Source organism: Coenobita brevimanus, chromosome 65 (assembly GCF_032717465.1).
Source record: "Coenobita brevimanus isolate Jiangsu-jjx chromosome 65, ASM3271746v2, whole genome shotgun sequence".
NCBI lineage: Eukaryota > Metazoa > Arthropoda > Malacostraca > Decapoda > Coenobitidae > Coenobita > Coenobita brevimanus.
In genome coordinates, this window is record NC_137018.1 from 43276249 (window position 1) to 43295217 (window position 18969).

Here is an 18969-nt window from a genome sequence, read left to right on the forward strand (position 1 = left end):
CTCGAGTGTGTGGAGATGTTCTGTCGTTTGGAGGACTTGATATGCTAGAGGTGGGGCTGCAGCAAGCTTGGTAACAAGGGTAAGGAGTGGTTGGAAGAGGGCTCTCCCTCTTTGCTAAGAGCTCTTTGTATGCAGCATGTTAGCAGTGTAATGGTGTAATTTAGTGAGACATGGGCAAAGGGTATTTGTAGGCTCAGATGTATGGAGATAAGAATGGTAAGATGGATGTATAATACATTTGTGAATAACAGGCTTGGGGGTTAGGATTGCAAATGAAAACTCAAGAGAAAGGCTGAGACTTAAATGTATTAATGGTTTGATGAGAAGGGGTAGGTTGGGGTAGTTTGGGTATGTGGAGAGGATGGATGATGACACTTTGGTGTGGAAGGTGAGAGGCGTGAATGTTTAGAGTTGCTTGAGGCAGACTGAAAAAGCCATGAGACAAGGTCATACAGTGTAACTGACTTTAGGGATGAGGAACCAGATAAAGAGAGTGCTAGAGATTGAGTAGTGTGGAGAGCTGCCATTTGGTGACGAAGGCCAAGGTATGCAAGCATGTTGGAGCATTTATAGCAAAACAGAATGAACCATAGTTTTGTTTGGTTATGTTCCATTATTGTTCATGTACAATATGCACTGCATAGTTAGTTCCAGATATGTTTATGGAATCATAAGAATGACAGAGATTTGCCTTCCATCTTAGTCAGTGATAATTCATAAATAGAACAATAAACACTGCCATGCTTTTGTCATGTATATTACATTTCTGTCATACTCTTTTGGTTAACAGTGTGATCATGTATTCAGAATAGTTTGGTAGTTTGAAAAATCATGTCATTGTAAATTTGTTAGTTCTTCATTGTCACACATACCCAGTGCTGTAAATATATTTGCTTATTATTATACACATATTTTCAAGGTCCTTATATCCATGTGACATATGCCCACACACATGCACTGTCTTGCTTTGGTATCAAAGTTTCCACAACACTTTCCACATATTGTACTACTGTTCATCATATCATTTTTGCATTTCTTATTCACTGATTTTGCAGCTTTCAGGAGAGTAAATACCTTAGGGAAACAAGTCAAGAGTGAGAGCATTGGAAATGAGTTGTCTGTGTGAAGCATGTGGAGTTTCATGAACAGACAGACATATTGAGGAAGTGAAGGGGAGCTGTACTGTTGTTGTGGATGTAGTAGAAAGCATTAGGAGAAATACTTTGAGATAGTTTGGCCATGTGGAGTGGATGGAAAATGAGAGACTGATAAGGAGAGTCAGTGAGCAAGGAGGAGGAGGAGGGGGGAGCAGGGGGTGGGGTGGCCAAGGATGAGATGGAGAAATGGGGTAGAGAGGTATATGAGAGGTGGGGGGGGAAGTGCATTTGAGAAAGGGCACCCAGATGGCAGGGGACAGGGTGAGGTGAAGGCAGTTCATTTGTAACCATCCTTATGGGATTAAGGTGACTGGCAATATAGTTGTTGTTGTTGTTGATAATGATGATGATGATGATATGGGATGGAGAGGTATATGAGAGATGGAAATGCATGTTGGAGAAAGGGCAGCCAAATGGCTGAGGATAGGTTGACGTGGAGATGATCCAATTGTGACCACCCCTTACGAGCTTAAGGTGTCTAGCTATAGCTAGAGTTGTTGTTGAAGTTGCTGAAACTTGGTCTGTCTGGCTGAGCAGACCTGTCAATAAGCAACTGCTTCTGTGGGGCCATCTGCTAGGTATGGTATAGTGCCTACATTGTGCAGGAATCCAGTGCTCCCTTGTGGTAAACAGTGCCTCTTCAGGGTCTGACCAGGCCCTTTCCCATGGCAAGGTGCAGGAAAGTATGCAGAGGTTTGACTCCTGGGTGCATGCCACAGCTGTCCCACCCAGGGTGCACAGTGCCACCACATACGGACTCCCCTTCAGCGCAAGAGATAGAGTAAATGATATAATCAAAACATGCTATACATGTAATTATGCCCTTCAAGCATCATTCTTCTGTTTCAGGAAGTGGACGCGGCAGTGGAAGGCAAAAGAAAAAGGTTTGGGTGTAATTCTGAGGAAAATAAAATATGTATAGAAGTTATAATAAATATATATTTGGATATAAATTTGAAAGATCTTGCTTTATTGTAAATGAGAGTAAGTTCATGACAATTTTTTACATGTGTAGTTTATCTTCATTGGATGATCGGTTGGATATACTTAATTATCTTAAGAAATTCATTACTTTCATTGATGAAATACTGTACAGTACATCTTGCAGTATCATACTTTAGTTTTCTGCATATAACCAAATCTTTGATCATATGTATCCATGTTGTTAGTTTGCATTAGATGTGGTTAGGTCATGACACAAGATCTGTTGATTTTTTTTTTTTTTTTCTGAACTGAATTTCAGTATAGAATATGCTAAAATAATGTGCCATAATTATGTAGTATCCACTGCTTTATATTCTTATTTAAAGTTCTGTATACTACTCTGTTTTACTTATGCTGTGTAGAATTAGTAATATTAATGCATATATATACTGGTATACAATTGGAGTTCAGTGCTGACTATGATTGTTTTATGCTTTAATAATAGATATAGTCATATATTGATCTCTCATAGTTGTTATTGTTGTGATGCATTAGTGACATAGTCATTTGATGTACAAGAAAAGTATATTAACATTTATCCATCTTCACTCTGCCTTTAGAATCTCACTTTTCTTACATATAAATTATGCCATATGTATGTATTTACTCGATAACAGTGTCATATGAATTTTAGTTTTGTAGTCATCTCTGTTGTTATCATATTGCCTTTAATTTAGTGCCATTATTCATGCATCCTGTCACCATCGCTGTCATAGTACAGGTATATAATAACACTGCAGTATCTTTGTATCTGCTCGAACTGTATGTCATATTACATATTTTTTGCAGCTTAGTTTTACAGAACTGCTTTATCAGGTCAGTATATTTGGGAATGGTATTGTAGTAATAGTATTTTTTCTGATTCTGTATTTATGATTTCATGTGCCAAATTCAATACAATAATTACTCTTTGCTACTGTTGTTTGCTGACAGTTGTGTAAATACATGAGATCTCTGATTTTATATTACTGTTTATACAAAGAATACAGTGTTGTTTATTAGGGTTTGACTGTTTACAGCTGATCTCACTAACATTTATTGCTGTGAAGCTTGTTGTTTCACAGTTTGATGTTTGGGCATCACATTGGCAACTTTGTATCCTGGCAAAAGGCATTACTGTAGTTTTTATGTAAAGTTGTGTTTAGGGGCCATCTAATTTTGTCCAGCACAACCAACTCATTTTTAACCTAACATGAATTGCTTAATAAAAAGAAGTGTAACAGAATCTTGAGTTTTATCATAGCTTCAGAATTAAACAATAAAGTCTCATGCAACTGACATTTGACCAATACTGTATCTGTATAGCCAGGATTTAGTTACCCACCAAAACACAACCTTGTCATTGGTATATTTGGCTTAGTGTGTAAAGCGTGAAGCCATTGAGATTTAAAAATACATGAAATGCATTTTCAGGAAGTTTTTGTACTTATCCACATAATTCATCTGTATAATTGACTGTAGGCGGGCACCATCATTTCAGAGAGGATGCCCACTAACAAATTGCCTCCATGTCACCCTGTCCTCTACCATGAGGCTACCCTGCTTCCAATTCAGACCACCCTCATTCATAAATCTCTCGACCTAGGCCTAATCCCCGATTTCCCCCCCCTTCACCACACTCACATACACTCTCCCAGGCAATCTGTAATTTCCTATTCTCTCCACATGGTCAATCCTCATAATCTAACATCAGTTTAATATCTTCTACACAGAATACTACATGCAGGCACTCAACCCATTCACTCTGATTGTCATTTTACATTTTATTCTTGCCACCACCAGATATTTTTTCATTGTAGGGGAGATGTTTCATAGTGAACGGAATTTTTGAAGGCAAGCTCTTCACTATGAAAGATTTCCCCAGCCTTAATTAATAATTACAGTAGGGTGACATCTTTCCTATTTATAGTCATGCTGTTGCCAGACTATTTGCGGCTACTTGTTATATGCTTGTTAATGAGTCTTCAGTGTCATTATTATTGAATATCACTGTAAATGTAATAATTTTTGAACTTACTTATTCTGAGCTTTCATTCACAAACTGAATAAAATCATCTGGAATTCTGGTAGTGAAGGGGTTGTTGGCAGTTGTTTCTAATCTGCTCAGTGTATGCTCTATACTCAGTTTTTTTTATCGAGGCAAAGATGCACTTGAGAGATTGGTGATTATTGGCTGAATGCAACATTACTTCATAATCTAGCATTATTAACTGACAACAAATATTTGAGGGGGAAATTTGGGTTAGTAAAAATTTTTTGAACATGTCACATTCGGCCAATCATCATCAACCCGTCAAGTGCATCTTCGCCTCAATAAAAAAAAATGAAGTTTAGGTCTTCTCTGAAGCTGATCATAATCATTAGTCAGTAACAAAAGTAAGATAGTGTTGGAGAGGGATGCCTTCATGTGGTGGCATCGAGAGATGCAGGCATCTCCACTCCTCAATCATACAAATGTCCATTATCTCCCTCCCTCTCCTTTGAAAGGAGGATGGTGGACTGTTGGAGGAGGGCAGCTTCAGCTTGCCATCCATTGGGTTCATGTTTAAGCGAACTTGGGGCCACAATAGCAAGAACTTGAGTAAGATAAAAAGGATGTCGCCAAACTGATAAAGTTTGATGGATGGCAGATATTGGACATAAAAACAGCTTGATGGATAGGCTGATAACGGTTACAGGGGAATGCAAATAGATGGATGCACATTGTATGTGAAGTATGAATGACTGGCTAGATGGATGGTTTAGGTTCTTCAATATGAAAAGTCTCTCTTTAGTTGTGTAAAACAACTTGGTGATAGCAAGATTATGTGAAAAAGTGTCATTGTATTGGTACCAAATGCATTAAGGGGCTTCAGTTCATTTTTTTGGTTGAAAATGAAATTATGCATCAATTTACATGAAATTTTATTGGATAATAGTTATAATTGGCAAAACTAATCCCTGAGCTTTATTTGTAAATGATTAATTTAATCACTGATAATTTTAAAATGATTGTATGTTTACTTACTTAGGAGCAGTAGTCAGTGAAATTTAGGTTAAATATATTAAGATTTTACTGAACATTTTTTTCTTTTTCTTCATGTATCGTCCTGAAACTTTCTACATGCTTAAGTAGGTATCATAGCTATTATCCAGTAAAGTTTCATGTAGATTGATGCATAATTTTATTTTCAACCAAAAATCTGAACTGACGTCCCTGAATGAAGTTTTTTTTTTTTTCACTCTGAGGTGTCCCCCCTAGTCTGAACAAAATTGTCTGGCAGTAAAAAGACTGCTATATTGTATGACCATAATGGAGTACTGTAGTTGGAAACTGATAGTCCATCCAACCATCCATCATCTAATCCTGTGTTGCCCCATGAGGAGCATAGGAGCCTGGGACTAGGCAAGTTGGTCCTGACATTTAAGATGAGAGTGACCAGACTCACTCATCCCTGAGTGGCATTATGTGAGCAATAAACCCCAACCACCCCTTAGTTAGAAACCTGCACAGGCTCAATCCAACTGGAGCACCTTAATTCCCCATGAAACCACCAGGTGCCATAAATTGGTTATATGGTTACCACCCAGCATAGTAAATGGTTTCCTGATGTACAGGAAACCATTTGGCTTGTCACTCAGTGTAGAGTCACCCATAGGCAGAAAAAAGAGGAAAGAATGAAAGAAAGAAAGACAGAAGAGGAAGGAAGGAAGGAAGAGAGGAAAGGGCAGTCACCCAAGAGCAGCACTACATCGAGTGAGTGGATGGTGAGCACCCCCACCTACCACTAGAAAATTGATATTATGAGGTAAAAACTTTAATGGTAAATAATTTAAACTGGTGTATGTCAGTACACAAATGTGTAGGCCAGAATAAATTCAGAGTAAATGAGATGGATTACAATGACTAGACCAAGAGGTAGATCATCCATCATCCAATCCTATGTTGCCCCATGAGGAGCGTAGGAGCCCAGGGCTGGGCAAGTTGTCCTGACATTTAAGATAAGAGTGACCAGCCTCACTCCTCCATGTGTGGCATTATGTGAGCAACAAACCCCAACCATCCCTTGGATATAAACCTACATAGGCTCAATCCAATTGGAGCGCCTTAATTACCCACTAAACCACCAGGCGCCAAAATTTGGTTATATGGTTACCACCCAGTATAGTAAATGGTTTCCTGGTGTACAGGAAACCATTTGGCTTGTCACTGAGTGTAGAGTCACCCAGAGGCAGAAGGAACCGGAAAGAATGAAGGAAAGAAAGACAAGAGGGAGTGTATAGTCACCCATAGGCACAAGGAGAAGGAAAGAATGAAGGAAAGAAAGACAGAAGAGGATGGAAGGAAAGAAGGATGGAGGAGAGGAAAGGGCAGACACCCGAGAGCAGCACTACATTGAGTGAGTGGATGGTGAGCGCCCCCACCTACCACAAATCAAGAGGTAGACAAAAATGTAATAATGGATGTGTGGCTAAATGAATGGATTCAGAGTAGATCTATGACTAGATGAATATGCAACATCTGGTGAATATTACTGCAGGTGGATGAATTTTGTGATATACCAGTACAGTATGGATGAAATAAGATTTACATTTTACTCTTTTACAATTCCAGGAAACCATTTACTAAGCTGGGCGGTAACCATATAACCAAACTATGGCCCCTGCTGGTTTATCGGGTAATTATGTTGCTCCAATCAGGTTAAGCCTTTGTAAATTTATTTCCAAGGAATGGTTGGGGTTTATTGCTCACGTAACACCACTCAGGGATGAGAGGCTGGTCACTCTCATCTTAAATGTCAGGACCAACTTGCCTAGCCCCGGGTTCCTACGCTCCTTATGGGGTGACATAAGATTGGATGATGGATGGATGGATGACAATTTCTACTACATTCAAAGAAATGTCTGTACACTACATTAATTCCAAGAGTGATTACATATGATGAATACTGTGCTGGCCATTTGCCTATACAGTAAAGATAAGAAATATGAAGGCTTGAATGGTGAGTGAATGGATGCCCAGTTCTCTAAGCATTCTGCTGGTAGTCCTCTAGCATTTGAGCTTTTATGTGTTTCTGTTTTCAGTACTGTTCAGTCCATTTATATGTAGGAAATGAGGTTAGGAGGTTGATATTAGATGGATTTTGAGTTACAGTGCAGTTTTTCATAGCCATATGGATTAGTTTAATGACGCAGTGGCTAGAGTTGATTTGTGGCTCCTCATCTCCCACCACCTCCGCGACTCCACCTCCTACCACCCGAAATCCACCACCCAGACAAACAACCACCTGCCCACGCCCCGCTGCCTCACCACATGTCCTCACCTCCTCGCCACCAACACCTGTCCTCACCATCACCACAACCAGCTCCAGCTGGCTATCCCGCCCACCAGCTAGGTATGCAGCCACACCCTCACCCACACCCCCAGCACCACCAAAGCCATCCACCTCCACCTACCCCACACCCAACACAGCCCCCATAACACTAAGGATATACCAGGCGCAGTGGCAATTTTCAGTAGCCGAGCCCACCAGGAAGGGGATTTGCACCTGCCCCCGGCGATCCCATAAAATCCAACTCACCTCACCTGTCTCTAGCATTCAGCTGGGAGACAATGACCACTCACCACCTTTGGAAATGAAGATATGCCAAGTGACCTGGACCCCTGCCCAGGGGAAACACCAGTGCATCCGGGGGACACCTCACCTCCTCCTGAAGACCCTACAGACCTCCACCCCCTCCTGAAGACCCCACAGACCTCCACCCTCCACATCACCTATACACCGCACCAGGAACCAAACCTGCCTACCTGCGACTGGACTGCCCTCCTTTGCCACCTCACGCTGACCTACCAGACCACCATCTTGGACACCTACCACCTCCAGCCACGGGAACATGACTTTTTCCCCCACGATGGTGGTGAAATACCCACCCCAAGGAGGGACCACGAACAGGGTGGCGAAACACCCACCCCAAGGGAGACCACAGGGAGGCGTATAGAGTGCACGAAGGGCCCAGGCCAGACAGGCCTATGTCTCCCACCACCTTATGCCCCTCTTCCCCTCAACGGAGCCAGCCAGAGGAACACCGCCCCGGCAGACCATGCTCCAGCCAGACCAGCACTCACCAGGATCGGAGTGGGACTTGTACCTCTACAGTCCCAGGTAGAACTGTGAAAACGGCCACCGTCTGCGCTGGGGAAGGGTCGGCCACCATATGCCCTCCAGCTGAAGCCTCCACTGGGAGCAGAACTACGGCGATGGCCACCGTCTGCACCTGGGAGAGATCAGCCACCGTCCGTCTCTCATCTGCAATCTCAGAGAAGGGCAGAACCACAGTGACAGCCACCGTCCCCACCAGGGAAGGATCAGCCACTGTCTGTCCTTCATCTGCCACCTCCCCAGGAAGCATGACTGGGGCGACAGCCACTGTCCATGCCAGGGTAGGGTCGGCCTCCGTACACCCTTCACCTGCTGTCCCAGGGGTAAGCGGAACCACAGCGATGGCCTCCGTCCGCGCCAGGGAGGGATCGGCCACTGTCTGTCCCTCATCTGCTACCCCTGTGACACCCCTCACGGAGGACGTCCCTTGCTTGCCTCACCCATCCAGAGGCCGAGCGGGACACCCTTCTCATTCTCCCCACGGAGCCAGCCCCCCCAGTGGAGATGCAGCTGGAGGAGATTTGGTGTACTCCCATTGTGAGTCTGGGGATCCACTCCCTACAGCCAGTGCCCCTACGTCACCCCTTGCTGTCGGACTCCCGAGGGAGGAGACGCCCCAGGCAGCCCCTGACTGTGGCTCAACCTGAGCGAGCCCTCAGCCACCCAGGGGTGCCCCCAGGACTCCAGGGCGAGACCTCCCCAGCCCCACCGATGAGCAGTCCTCCTCCAGAGGTGGGCACAGAGAAGCACACCTGCTCGCCCTATTTGGCCTCAGTCCTGAAGGCTGACCTACTTACCGAGGCCCCACTAGGGAAAGGCCTCCTCCTACACCGCCCACCAGCCCACTTCGGACGACCCGGACCCTAACAGTGGGCCTGTGCTTCCTGAGGGAGACCACACCTGACGGGACCCCTCCCATACCTGGTCGACAACTGTAGCAGCCCAGTCGCCAGTAGCCCAACCTTAGTCCTCCTGTCTCATATTGTGTGTTTAATCAGTACAGTGTATTGTGTTACGCACTGTATTATCTTTATAGCAATATACGTGTAAGGTTGGTTGACCCGAGTTTTTATGCCCTGTTCCTCTAGTTGCATGACCCGGTCTTGAAGGGAACCCCAGATCAGTCGCACGTGTCCAGAGAACAAGAAGTTGGTCTCTGAACTCGTAGCATAACAGACAGATAGACAGATGAATCCATTCCTATGGTTACTGGTGGAATAAACGCTTGGACAGATGCAGAATGGATGAAGGGAAAGAACGGGACAGGAAAAAATGTGTGTGACAACCAGCCCATGTGTTGTGTGCTGGCAGATATACATGTATTTTAGTGCTAAATGATGGTGAATTGACAACAGAGAGAAAATGGGAGAAATGGAGTTCCCCCGAGCTAAGCCCTGTATTGGACTATATAGCCCCGCTAGGGTTACAGGAGGGAGCTACCCCTCCCGGCACGGCAGCCCGGGCGAGGCTCGAACTTGCAATCCCCCGATTACAAGTCCAGCGCGCTACCACTGTGCTGCTGATGTGAAGTTATCTGAACCTTTGTAATGTATTTTTCGATTATCTATGCATGTGCATTTGTGTTAATAAGTTCCAGGTGTGAGTGAGTTCCCGATGCCCAGTCCTGGATACTTATATATTATGATTAAGATCTCTTTCTTGCTCGTAGAACGGCTGTACGAAAATGCGGGTACAGATGTACTCAGTGCGTATGTCTGCTGTGTGTACATGTATGCGAACAGTAGTGTATGTGCATATTTTGTTTGTGTTATTGTTTGAAGGTACCATCATGGGTTGCACAGGGAGGAGGCTGCGGAGGACAGGGTGGAGGGGATTATTCTATAGCAAGGTCCCGCCCACACGTTGGGAAAAAAATTATCAGTAAATCACGATAGGGTTTTCTCGCAAATACTTCCTCCATTACCCCGTCTTGCTGTATCCTGCCTCTCTTCCCTGACGCCTCACAAGTGCTGCATCTCTTTGTTCGTGAGTGGAGGGAAGAGATACCGTAGCTGAGAAATGGCAGTGTAGCTTCCCCCTTCCGTCCCCCCCCTCCATTCCCTTCTCCTTCTAGCTATGGGGGAGGGTTGGGGGAGTTTAACTGGAGGGGGAGGGTGGTGGTGAGGACGTGAGGTTGACAACTAGCCTGTCAGTGTGAGATTTATTTATCTTTGGTTCCACAGTATTTATTGAACTTCATCACAACAATGTCTCTAGTTAGCCTTATAGCGTGGGTTTGATTTGGATTTTCAGCTACATACGTGTTCATGTGAGGTATTTGAGAATACAACCAGTTGTTGAAAGACGTTCACTCTTGTCTCCCTCCACTCCCCCCCCCCCACCTCACTTACCTCCTTCCTGTTGGGGGAAATTCCTCTTTGTCTTGTTGCTTAACGCGTACAGTGAGTAATTTCACGCTCTTTTGTTGTCGTTTTTTTAACAAATTAAGTACGTTCTATTTATCCAACAAATGCTAAAATTATAGCTGAGAAATGTTTCATATACCATTGCTCCAACCTCCTCTCCCTTTCTACCTCCTCCCCTTCCTCTTCTAATCGAGTTACAAGTTATGGCAATAAATTCCTAATTTATTTATTTCCTGCAGGGTACTTTTCGTTGTTAGATCTTATTAGTTTAGAGATACAGAAGCAAAAATACGAAAGAAATAATATAACAAGCTATAGACGAGGAGTATGAGAAAATAATTAAATTAAAAGAAGAAATGGCACCGTTACCTCAACAGTACACAACTTCGCACTCATTCATTGTATTGGTTTGAGACGGTGGGTCTACTATTTTGGCATTTTACACCCTTCCCACTTCGTCTCAGAAGATGCTAGGATACTCTTCCGACCTTTGGTGATTTCTAGATGTAGGTGAGAATTGTGAAAATAGTGATAAATGAGTGAAATGCTAAGGAAATATGGGAAAAACGAGTTACAAGTTGTGTCAGGTCCGCGTGTTCGGGAGTCAGTGTTGGAAGGACTTAATATTACTCTTGTCATTTGTGGTGACCTTGGTTGCGTTATGGACCTCTGATAAGTCAAGTCAGAAGTGATTTGTGAGTGTACGTGTCAGTCTACTGACCTGAGAGACTCGGAAAGAAAAGGGGTGTGAAGGGAAGTGTCAGTGAGAATTCCAGAGGGCATAATGACTCCTTTGTGAAGCCCTGGGAAATTGATAGTCCCATTGTGAGTCTGCAGTGACAGCGGGGATCAAGGATATGTGACAGTGCTTATATTTCTGTCATCCATATGACAAATGCCATGTAATGCTAAGAAGCGAAATTAGGCTAGTGGCTTGTCAGATTCGACTTGTCAAATGTATGTCAGAGAAGTTAGTAATTTGATCCTCAAGTTGCTGTCATTGAAAATAAGGAGTTGCAGTATATTGTGCTCCATAACATTCATCACAGAATCATTTTTAGGGGAGTCATTCAGCATTTTGAGTAATGGCTAATCTCATATTTTCTGATTTTGAAAGGGATTATTTTACAAAAAATCTTAAGGATTGTACCTTCATGGATTTTGTATGGACTTTGTACCATAGTGTGTTACTTAATGAGTTCATTTAATAAGTTATCACATATTTCATCTCTGCACTTATAACCTAGCTTTAATTCTTTTTGAATATTCGTATTTGTGTACAGTTGAATTGGTGTCCCACATGAAGGCTGCTGTTGTTTTCATGGATAATGTTTACAAAACTATAGCACCAGATTCCTAAGAAATAGCATGATTCAATTCATCGCACAATTCGAAATCAGCTATCGTCTGTGATAATTATTCACCAAATAAAAAATAATTAATATTTTCTGAGGTCTGTAATGTGCGCCTGTGCTGGTGGTTTGGTCATGTTTGTCAAAATCGATTTTTGTGTTTTGGACTCTTGGTGGTGATCATAGCTGGTGTGCCTTTGTTTTTACTGGTGCATTGTGGTTCTGATTCAGTCAGTCAGAGGAGTGGAAGTGGTCCTGTCATGTGTTTTGAAATTTGAGATCAGTCAGTGACTTTGGGTAAGATTGGAAATTGGTCTCGGTTCGGCATGAGTAACATGGTTGTAGGTAAGGTTAAGTGTGGGTAGGTTAATGCCTAGAATGGCATGAAGTTTATTTGTTTATTTATCTTCACCACTAAAGGGAAAAAAATTAATTCTTAACCAAATGGGCATGGCCTTTCAGTATTTTCTATTGAAATGAGTTTTTCACAGGTTACTTGTTATTATTCTTGGATTACCACAGCTACTGGGTATTTTTATAAACATACCTCTGAAAGCTATATACAGTATAGCCAAATGAGGATCGACAGAGGATCGAGTGGCAAGAGTGAAAGATGAGTTTTGGGCGAGTGTAGAAGCGTGTATGGACAAGTTTGAGAGGAGCGAGAGAGTGCTGTTGATTGGAGACATGAATGGCAAAGTTGGGAATGTACAAGTGGATGGAGTGGTTGGTCAGTGGGGTGTGCCAGCTGACGTAGATGGGAATGGAAGTGCTTTGGTGGACATCTGTGCTTGTAAGGGGTTGGCAATAGCCAACACCTACTTTTGGCATAAGATGATCCACTGGTATACATGGAGAGTAATGAGGAGGATGGATGGTGAACTTGTTGAACGGAAGGCAATGATAGAGTACGTGTGTGTGGATGAGCGAATGAGAAGACAAGTGTTGGATGCAAGAGTGTGGAGAGGGTGGGGGAATGGAGTCTCGAACCATCACTTAGTGATGGCCAAGGTAGAGCTGCAAAGAAAGTGGTTGAGGAGATGAAGGGGAGGACAGGAGGAAGCAACTCCTGTGAGAAGAGTGGAGAAATTGCAAGATAGTGAGAAAATGACAGAGTATAAGAGCATAGTAGAAGAAAGATTGGGAAGGTATGAGCTAGAGCAGATAGAAGGGGTGGAAGACGTATGTAAGATATTCACGGAAGAGATAGGTGCAGCGTGTGAGGCGGTTTGTGGTGTGAGGAGGAGATGCAACAGTGTGCAAGGGACAGCATGGTGGAATGATGAGGTGAAACGAGCTGTGGAACAAAAGAAGAAGGCGTATAGTGAATGGTTAGCGAGTAGAGGTAGAGGAGAAGATGAGAGAGAGAAGAGAGAGGTATATGTGAGCAGGAGAAGGGAGGTTAAGAGACTGGTGAAGGAGAGTAAAAAGAAAGTGGATGAAGAGTTTGGGAGGAATCTGAGTGTGAAATGGAGGGAGAGTAAGAAATTGTTTTGGAAGGAGGTAAAGAAAGTAAGGCAGTGTGATAGGGGAAATAGTAGGGGAGTGAAAGATAGGAATAATAGATTGTTGGTGGAGAAGCGAGAGAAACTGAGGAGATGGAAGGAGCACTTTGAGGATTTGTTGAATGTAGAGAGTGAGAGCAGTGGAAGTATAAGTGGTTGGGGAATGGCTTGGAGAAGAAGAGATGAGAGGAGGGAAAAAGAGATGAGAGGAGGGAGAAAGAGATCAGTAGGGCGGAAGTAGTGGAAGCGACGAAGAAGATTAAGTTGGGAAATGCCCCAGGAATTGATGGAGTGTGCAGTGAAATGCTTTGGTATGGGGGTGAGATTGTTGTGGAGTGGATATGGAAGTTGTGTAGATTGGCTTGGGAAGAGGGAAGGGTTCTAGAGGACTGGAAATCAGGTATAATTGTTCCTTTATACAAAGGAAAAGGGGAGAGAGAGAAGTATGTGGTACCCATAGGGGTATTTGCCTACTTAGTGTGACTGGTAAAATATATAGTAGAATACTCATTGATAGGGTTAGGCATATGACAGAGGAGCTAGTTGGAGAAGAGCAAGGGGGATTTAGGAAGGGAAAAGGGTGTGTAGATCAGATATTTGTTCTAAGATGTTTAGTGGAGAAGTATCTAGAGAAGGGAAGGAAAGTGTATGCTGCCTTCATGGACTTGGAGAAAGCTTATGACAGAATAGATAGGCAAGGTATGTGGAAGGTGTTAAGAATATATGGAGTGGAGGGAAAATCGTTGAGTTCTGTGAAGAGAATGTACGAGGGAGCTAGGGCTACAGTGCGAGTGGATGGTGAGCTGAGTGAGTTCTTTGATCTCAATGTGGGACTGAAACAGGGTTGTGTGATGTCTCCATGGCTGTATAATATATACATGGATGGGGTTGTAAAGGAGGTGCAGGGTAGGGCAGTGGATGTGGGGGCGGCTGTAATGAATGAAGGTGAGATTTGGAAGCTTCCGATGTTGCTGTTTGCTGACGATACAGTACTGTTGAGTGAAGATGAATGGGAGTTGCAAGGTTTGGTGAATGAATTTGGGACAGTGTGTAGGAGGAGGAATCTGAAAGTTAATGTAAACAAAAGTAAAGTTATGGTGTTTGAGAGGAATGAAGTCACAGTGTGCAGTGAGATTGGATGGTGAGGATATGGAGAATGTGAGTGCATTCAAGTACAGTACCCTCGCGTCCAACGCGCGTTAGTCCAGCACGATTCAGGTCCAGCACGGAGAGCAAATGATTAGTATTATTTAATACTATTTAATTACTACAACACGAGTGTGTTAGCATAACACGCACAGAGGTCCGAGAAGTGGGCGAAATCCGCAGAGTTCAACTCTAGCATGATCACCCCCGGTCCAACACGGCCATACTGGACATTCCCATGATGATGATAGCCAATGAAAACTTCTGATCAAGTAGCCTTCCCCACCCGCTATCGTGACGTGATCGTGATGCCACCCAATTAAAAACGCCTCTGTTGTCATGTGATGTTTTGTTTAACCCCTTAACCGCGGGGCGTCACTTTCGTGACGCTTGGGAGCAAGGGATCATACCGCGGGGCATCGCTTTTGTGATTCTGTGTTATTTTGAATTCACCCGGGCTTTCAAGTGGGGGCTTGTATCATCTATCAGTACTGACAATGTCCAACACTAGTCAGCACTCCTAATCTCATCTGTACTCCCATCCATTGTTGACAATTTAGCCATTTCTCCCCGTTCTTGACTCCCCTCCCTACCCCCCCTCCATTACCCTATCCTCTCGCCTGCCCGGCCATGCTACGCTAAGTAAATCTTCCCTGGAATTTTTCACTGATTTCATCCATTGAAATAAGCCCTATGTCGTATTCTTATACCAAATAATATATACAAGAAAGAAATAAGGTAAGTGAGAGTGCCATACACCTGGAATTGGCTAATTTTCACCTGACAACACCTCACGTGCACTCGTTCGCTAATTTTCGCTGTTTTTTTCCCCTTGAAATATGCAGTATAATCTATTTTCGTAATAAATATACATGTAAGGAGAGAAGGGAGAAGCCTAAGTGATATTTACATTCACCTGGAACTACCAAATTTATAATGTATTGTCTAGATTTCCTGCCAATCATATCAGTGCTAGACTTAGCTGTTTCAAGAAGTAATATTGGTAACTCTGAATAACCCCTAAAGCAGGCCTCTAGGCTAGCTGGCCTGGCCCCTGCGTTATCAGTGTACTCTCATCTTCCGAAGTGAGAGGACGTATGTTTCATCTTGCTGACTTCAAGGCCTTTTTTCACCCCCATGCAAAGGGCTCTGTGACCTTTACCCCCTACTAAACCTCGTGTGGAAAGAGGTAAAGGGCTGACAATTGATAAAAGAGTGACTACGATCTTTCTATTGAGTAAAACAGTGCAAGTGGAATTGTAAATAATGTGTAAATAATGTGTAAACAGCAAGTGAAAGTAATGAATGTAAATATACGTGAACAATGGAAAATAGTTTTATAAGTTATTTCAAGTGACAGTGCATAACACTGTAAATAAAATAGAAATGTAAATAACGTAAATAAAATAGAGAACGTAAATAGAAATGTAAATGAGTAGTATTATAAGAATACGAGTATATACCCTAGGAGTAATGAAAGTGAAAGTTTCACTCTAGCATGTCTGAATGCTATGAGTTATGAGAGTGAAGATGAAAGTGACATTCACTCTCAATGCCAGTATACAGGACGAGAAAGTGAATGCTACGTATTTTACTGAAAGAAATTGAATCCCTACAGTGACAATAAACTAATACTACTGAAGGAAACTTATGGATAAAGACTGTAGATATATATAAGTGTTATATAGTAATAGAAATATAAACTGTGAGTGTTTATATGAATAATAAATGACAGACTACCATGAGCGAACTAGTGCCAGTGCGACGATCAGACGCGCTCGTAATTTCCATTGCTTTCACAGTGTTTTTTTTTTTTGAGTATGGATCCCAAACTACTTGAAAATTGTAGAATAGTGTTTATAGTGTTTGTATCTGGCTGTGGTAATCATATTACGGGTTGTCGGGAAGTGTAAAGTGGAGACTTCGTTACCCTACTTCAGAGGTCTCCACAAGTCCTACGGTAACCGACGAAGGCTCAACAATCATTCCAGGAGAAAGCTGAAGGTATGTGCCATAAGCATATGTAATTTTATTATTCTAGGACTAATAACTGATTTTTGGCAAATATTTTTTGAGAGTCTGTCGGAGCCCAAATAACCCCGCGGCACACACAAGTCATTGGTAAACAAGCCCGCGGTGTAGGGGTTAAATTTCTCCCGCCACAGCGCCACTCAGTCGCATAATTGCATTGGAAGGTGCTTTTTTCATGCTGCATTTTCTGCCCTTATTACTGCATTTTACCCTGCTCACGATGCCTAGGAAGCCTTCTGAGAACCCCAAGAAGCGTCGGCACCTCCCTCAGGCCACCAAGCTAGAAAGCATCGAGAGGAAGAAGAAAGGGGAGAGGAAAGTTGACATTGCCAAGGCCTACAACATGAATGAAGCCAACTTCAGGACCATAATAAAAAACCAAGACAAGATCCTGGCAGCCGAAGGCTATCACACGGCACTTCATACCAGGTTTGCCGAGGATACAATGGTAAATCGGAATGGTAACGTGGTAAAATTGCCGACAATACCACGAGCATTTGGAATTCATCTGGATGGATTCCTGCCGAGGATACGACGGGCAAAACAGTGTGACCAAAACCCAGGCGACTCGACAGAGAATGTATCGTACTACAGCATTGAACATTTAGCCCGACACTGAATACATATTAATATTTTAAAATAAATATCAATCGTCTTGAAACCCTTCTCATTGGCGTGTGTACCATTTTATAAACAAAGTTGCTTCTCCTTATTCTCTACCAAGTCAGCGACAGCGATCACTTTCCACAGTCACGAGACAGGGCTCTGGCAACAATGTGAGAAGCATGCCGTTTGCTGAGGATTACAGGTGTGCTAGGACAGGCAGAAGCAGGACCTTCCATGGCTGTGGACGAAGATAGTGATTCTGAGTGTGATTTTGAAGGATTTATGAGGGAGGTTGAGGAGGAGCAACAGCCATTACCCGCTGCTGACGCCAGCAGCCATCCTCCAGGGACCCAGTAGGACTACCTACAGCCTTGGATACCACCTTCCATTCCCAGCAAGCCCACCAACACTATCCTAAAAGGTTAGTTATCATTCATAGCACAGTACCATTTATTATAATTACAATAGTACCAATATATGTACAGTATAGGTATATGGTAGGTATTTAGGGTGACTTTTCCTAGGGTTGCTGACATACCTAATTCATTTTTCCCCATAAGCTCTGTTGTTAGTCCAACACGTTTTTGGTCCAACACGTGACCCATGCATGACAATATTACTGTGTTGGACGCGAGGGTACTATACTTGGGTAGTGTGATGAGTAAGGATGGAACTTTGGGGGATGAAGTGCGTGAAAGGGTACAGCAGGGAAGGAAGGTTGTTGGTACACTGAAAGCAGTGATGAGAAATAGGGAGGTGAGTATGGAAGTTAAGAAGTCACTGCATGATAGTACAGTAATCACTCTGATATCCGGATGCCCAATAACCGAACATCCCCACTAACCGAACCTTATCGTCCTGGGATCAAACATTCCCAAAATGGTCCGAAAATCCAAAAAAATTGGAAAAAAAATCGATTTTTTGCCGTCCGTAATTTGAACTTGCCGCGCGCGCCGTTTGAGAGCATTGTTTTGGTTCGTCATTCCTCCGACGTCCGATAGAGCGCCGCTGCATCCTCCCCACTTCCCGCCTGTCTCTCACTGCGACAAGACTTGCGCTGTTCACCATGGCTGCCCACGTGCTCGCTTTTGTGGTGGTGCCGTACTTGCTGCAAGGCCTCCTGCTGCTCTCTGCCCTACTCTTAGTGTGTGTGATGATGGCCCCGCCTCCTGAGAAAAGGAAGAGAGTGGTGTTGACTCTGGAGAAGAATCGGGAGATATTGGAGAAGGTTGATGCGGGTTGGTCTTCCTATCGCATTCTCCGCGAGTTCAACCTGGCCCGGTCGACTTTGTTCGATATCAAGCGTTCCCGAGACAAGCTCATGCAGTACACGGCTGACTTCTCGTCGAGAAGCAAACGCAACGTGGAGAGGAAGGTTATGTTTACCCCCAAGTATGCAGAGATCGACCGCTCCACGTTGATTTGGTATCGACAGCAACGTGCAGCTGGTGTGATGGTACGTGGAATGGAGCTGAAGGCTGCTGCTGAGAAGTTTGCAAGGCTTCACGACGCCCTAGACTTCAAGGCATCCGAGGGTTGGCTCTTCGCGTTCAAGTTGCGACATGGCCTTACTAACTGTAAAGCACATGGCGAAGCATTGGACGCTAACGAGGATGGAGTGGACGAGTTTCGGCACAAGGTGAAAGGCTTGATCGACAGGGAGGGCCTCACTCTCGGTCAAG

The 18969-nt window shown here is 43.5% G+C and overlaps 1 protein-coding gene across 1 annotated transcript in view; it reads left to right on the plus strand.

Moving 5' to 3' along the window:
• The window catches only part of LOC145405085 (uncharacterized), a 143943-nt gene extending 141474 nt beyond the window's left edge, over window positions 1-2469 (plus strand). Inside the window, exon 11 of the mRNA XM_080276596.1 lies at window positions 2007-2469. Coding sequence (XP_080132722.1) covers window positions 2007-2053 — 47 coding nt within the window. The 3' untranslated portion in view covers window positions 2054-2469. The remainder of the gene's footprint in view (window positions 1-2006) is intronic.
• Window positions 2470-18969: the final 16500 nt, after the last annotated feature.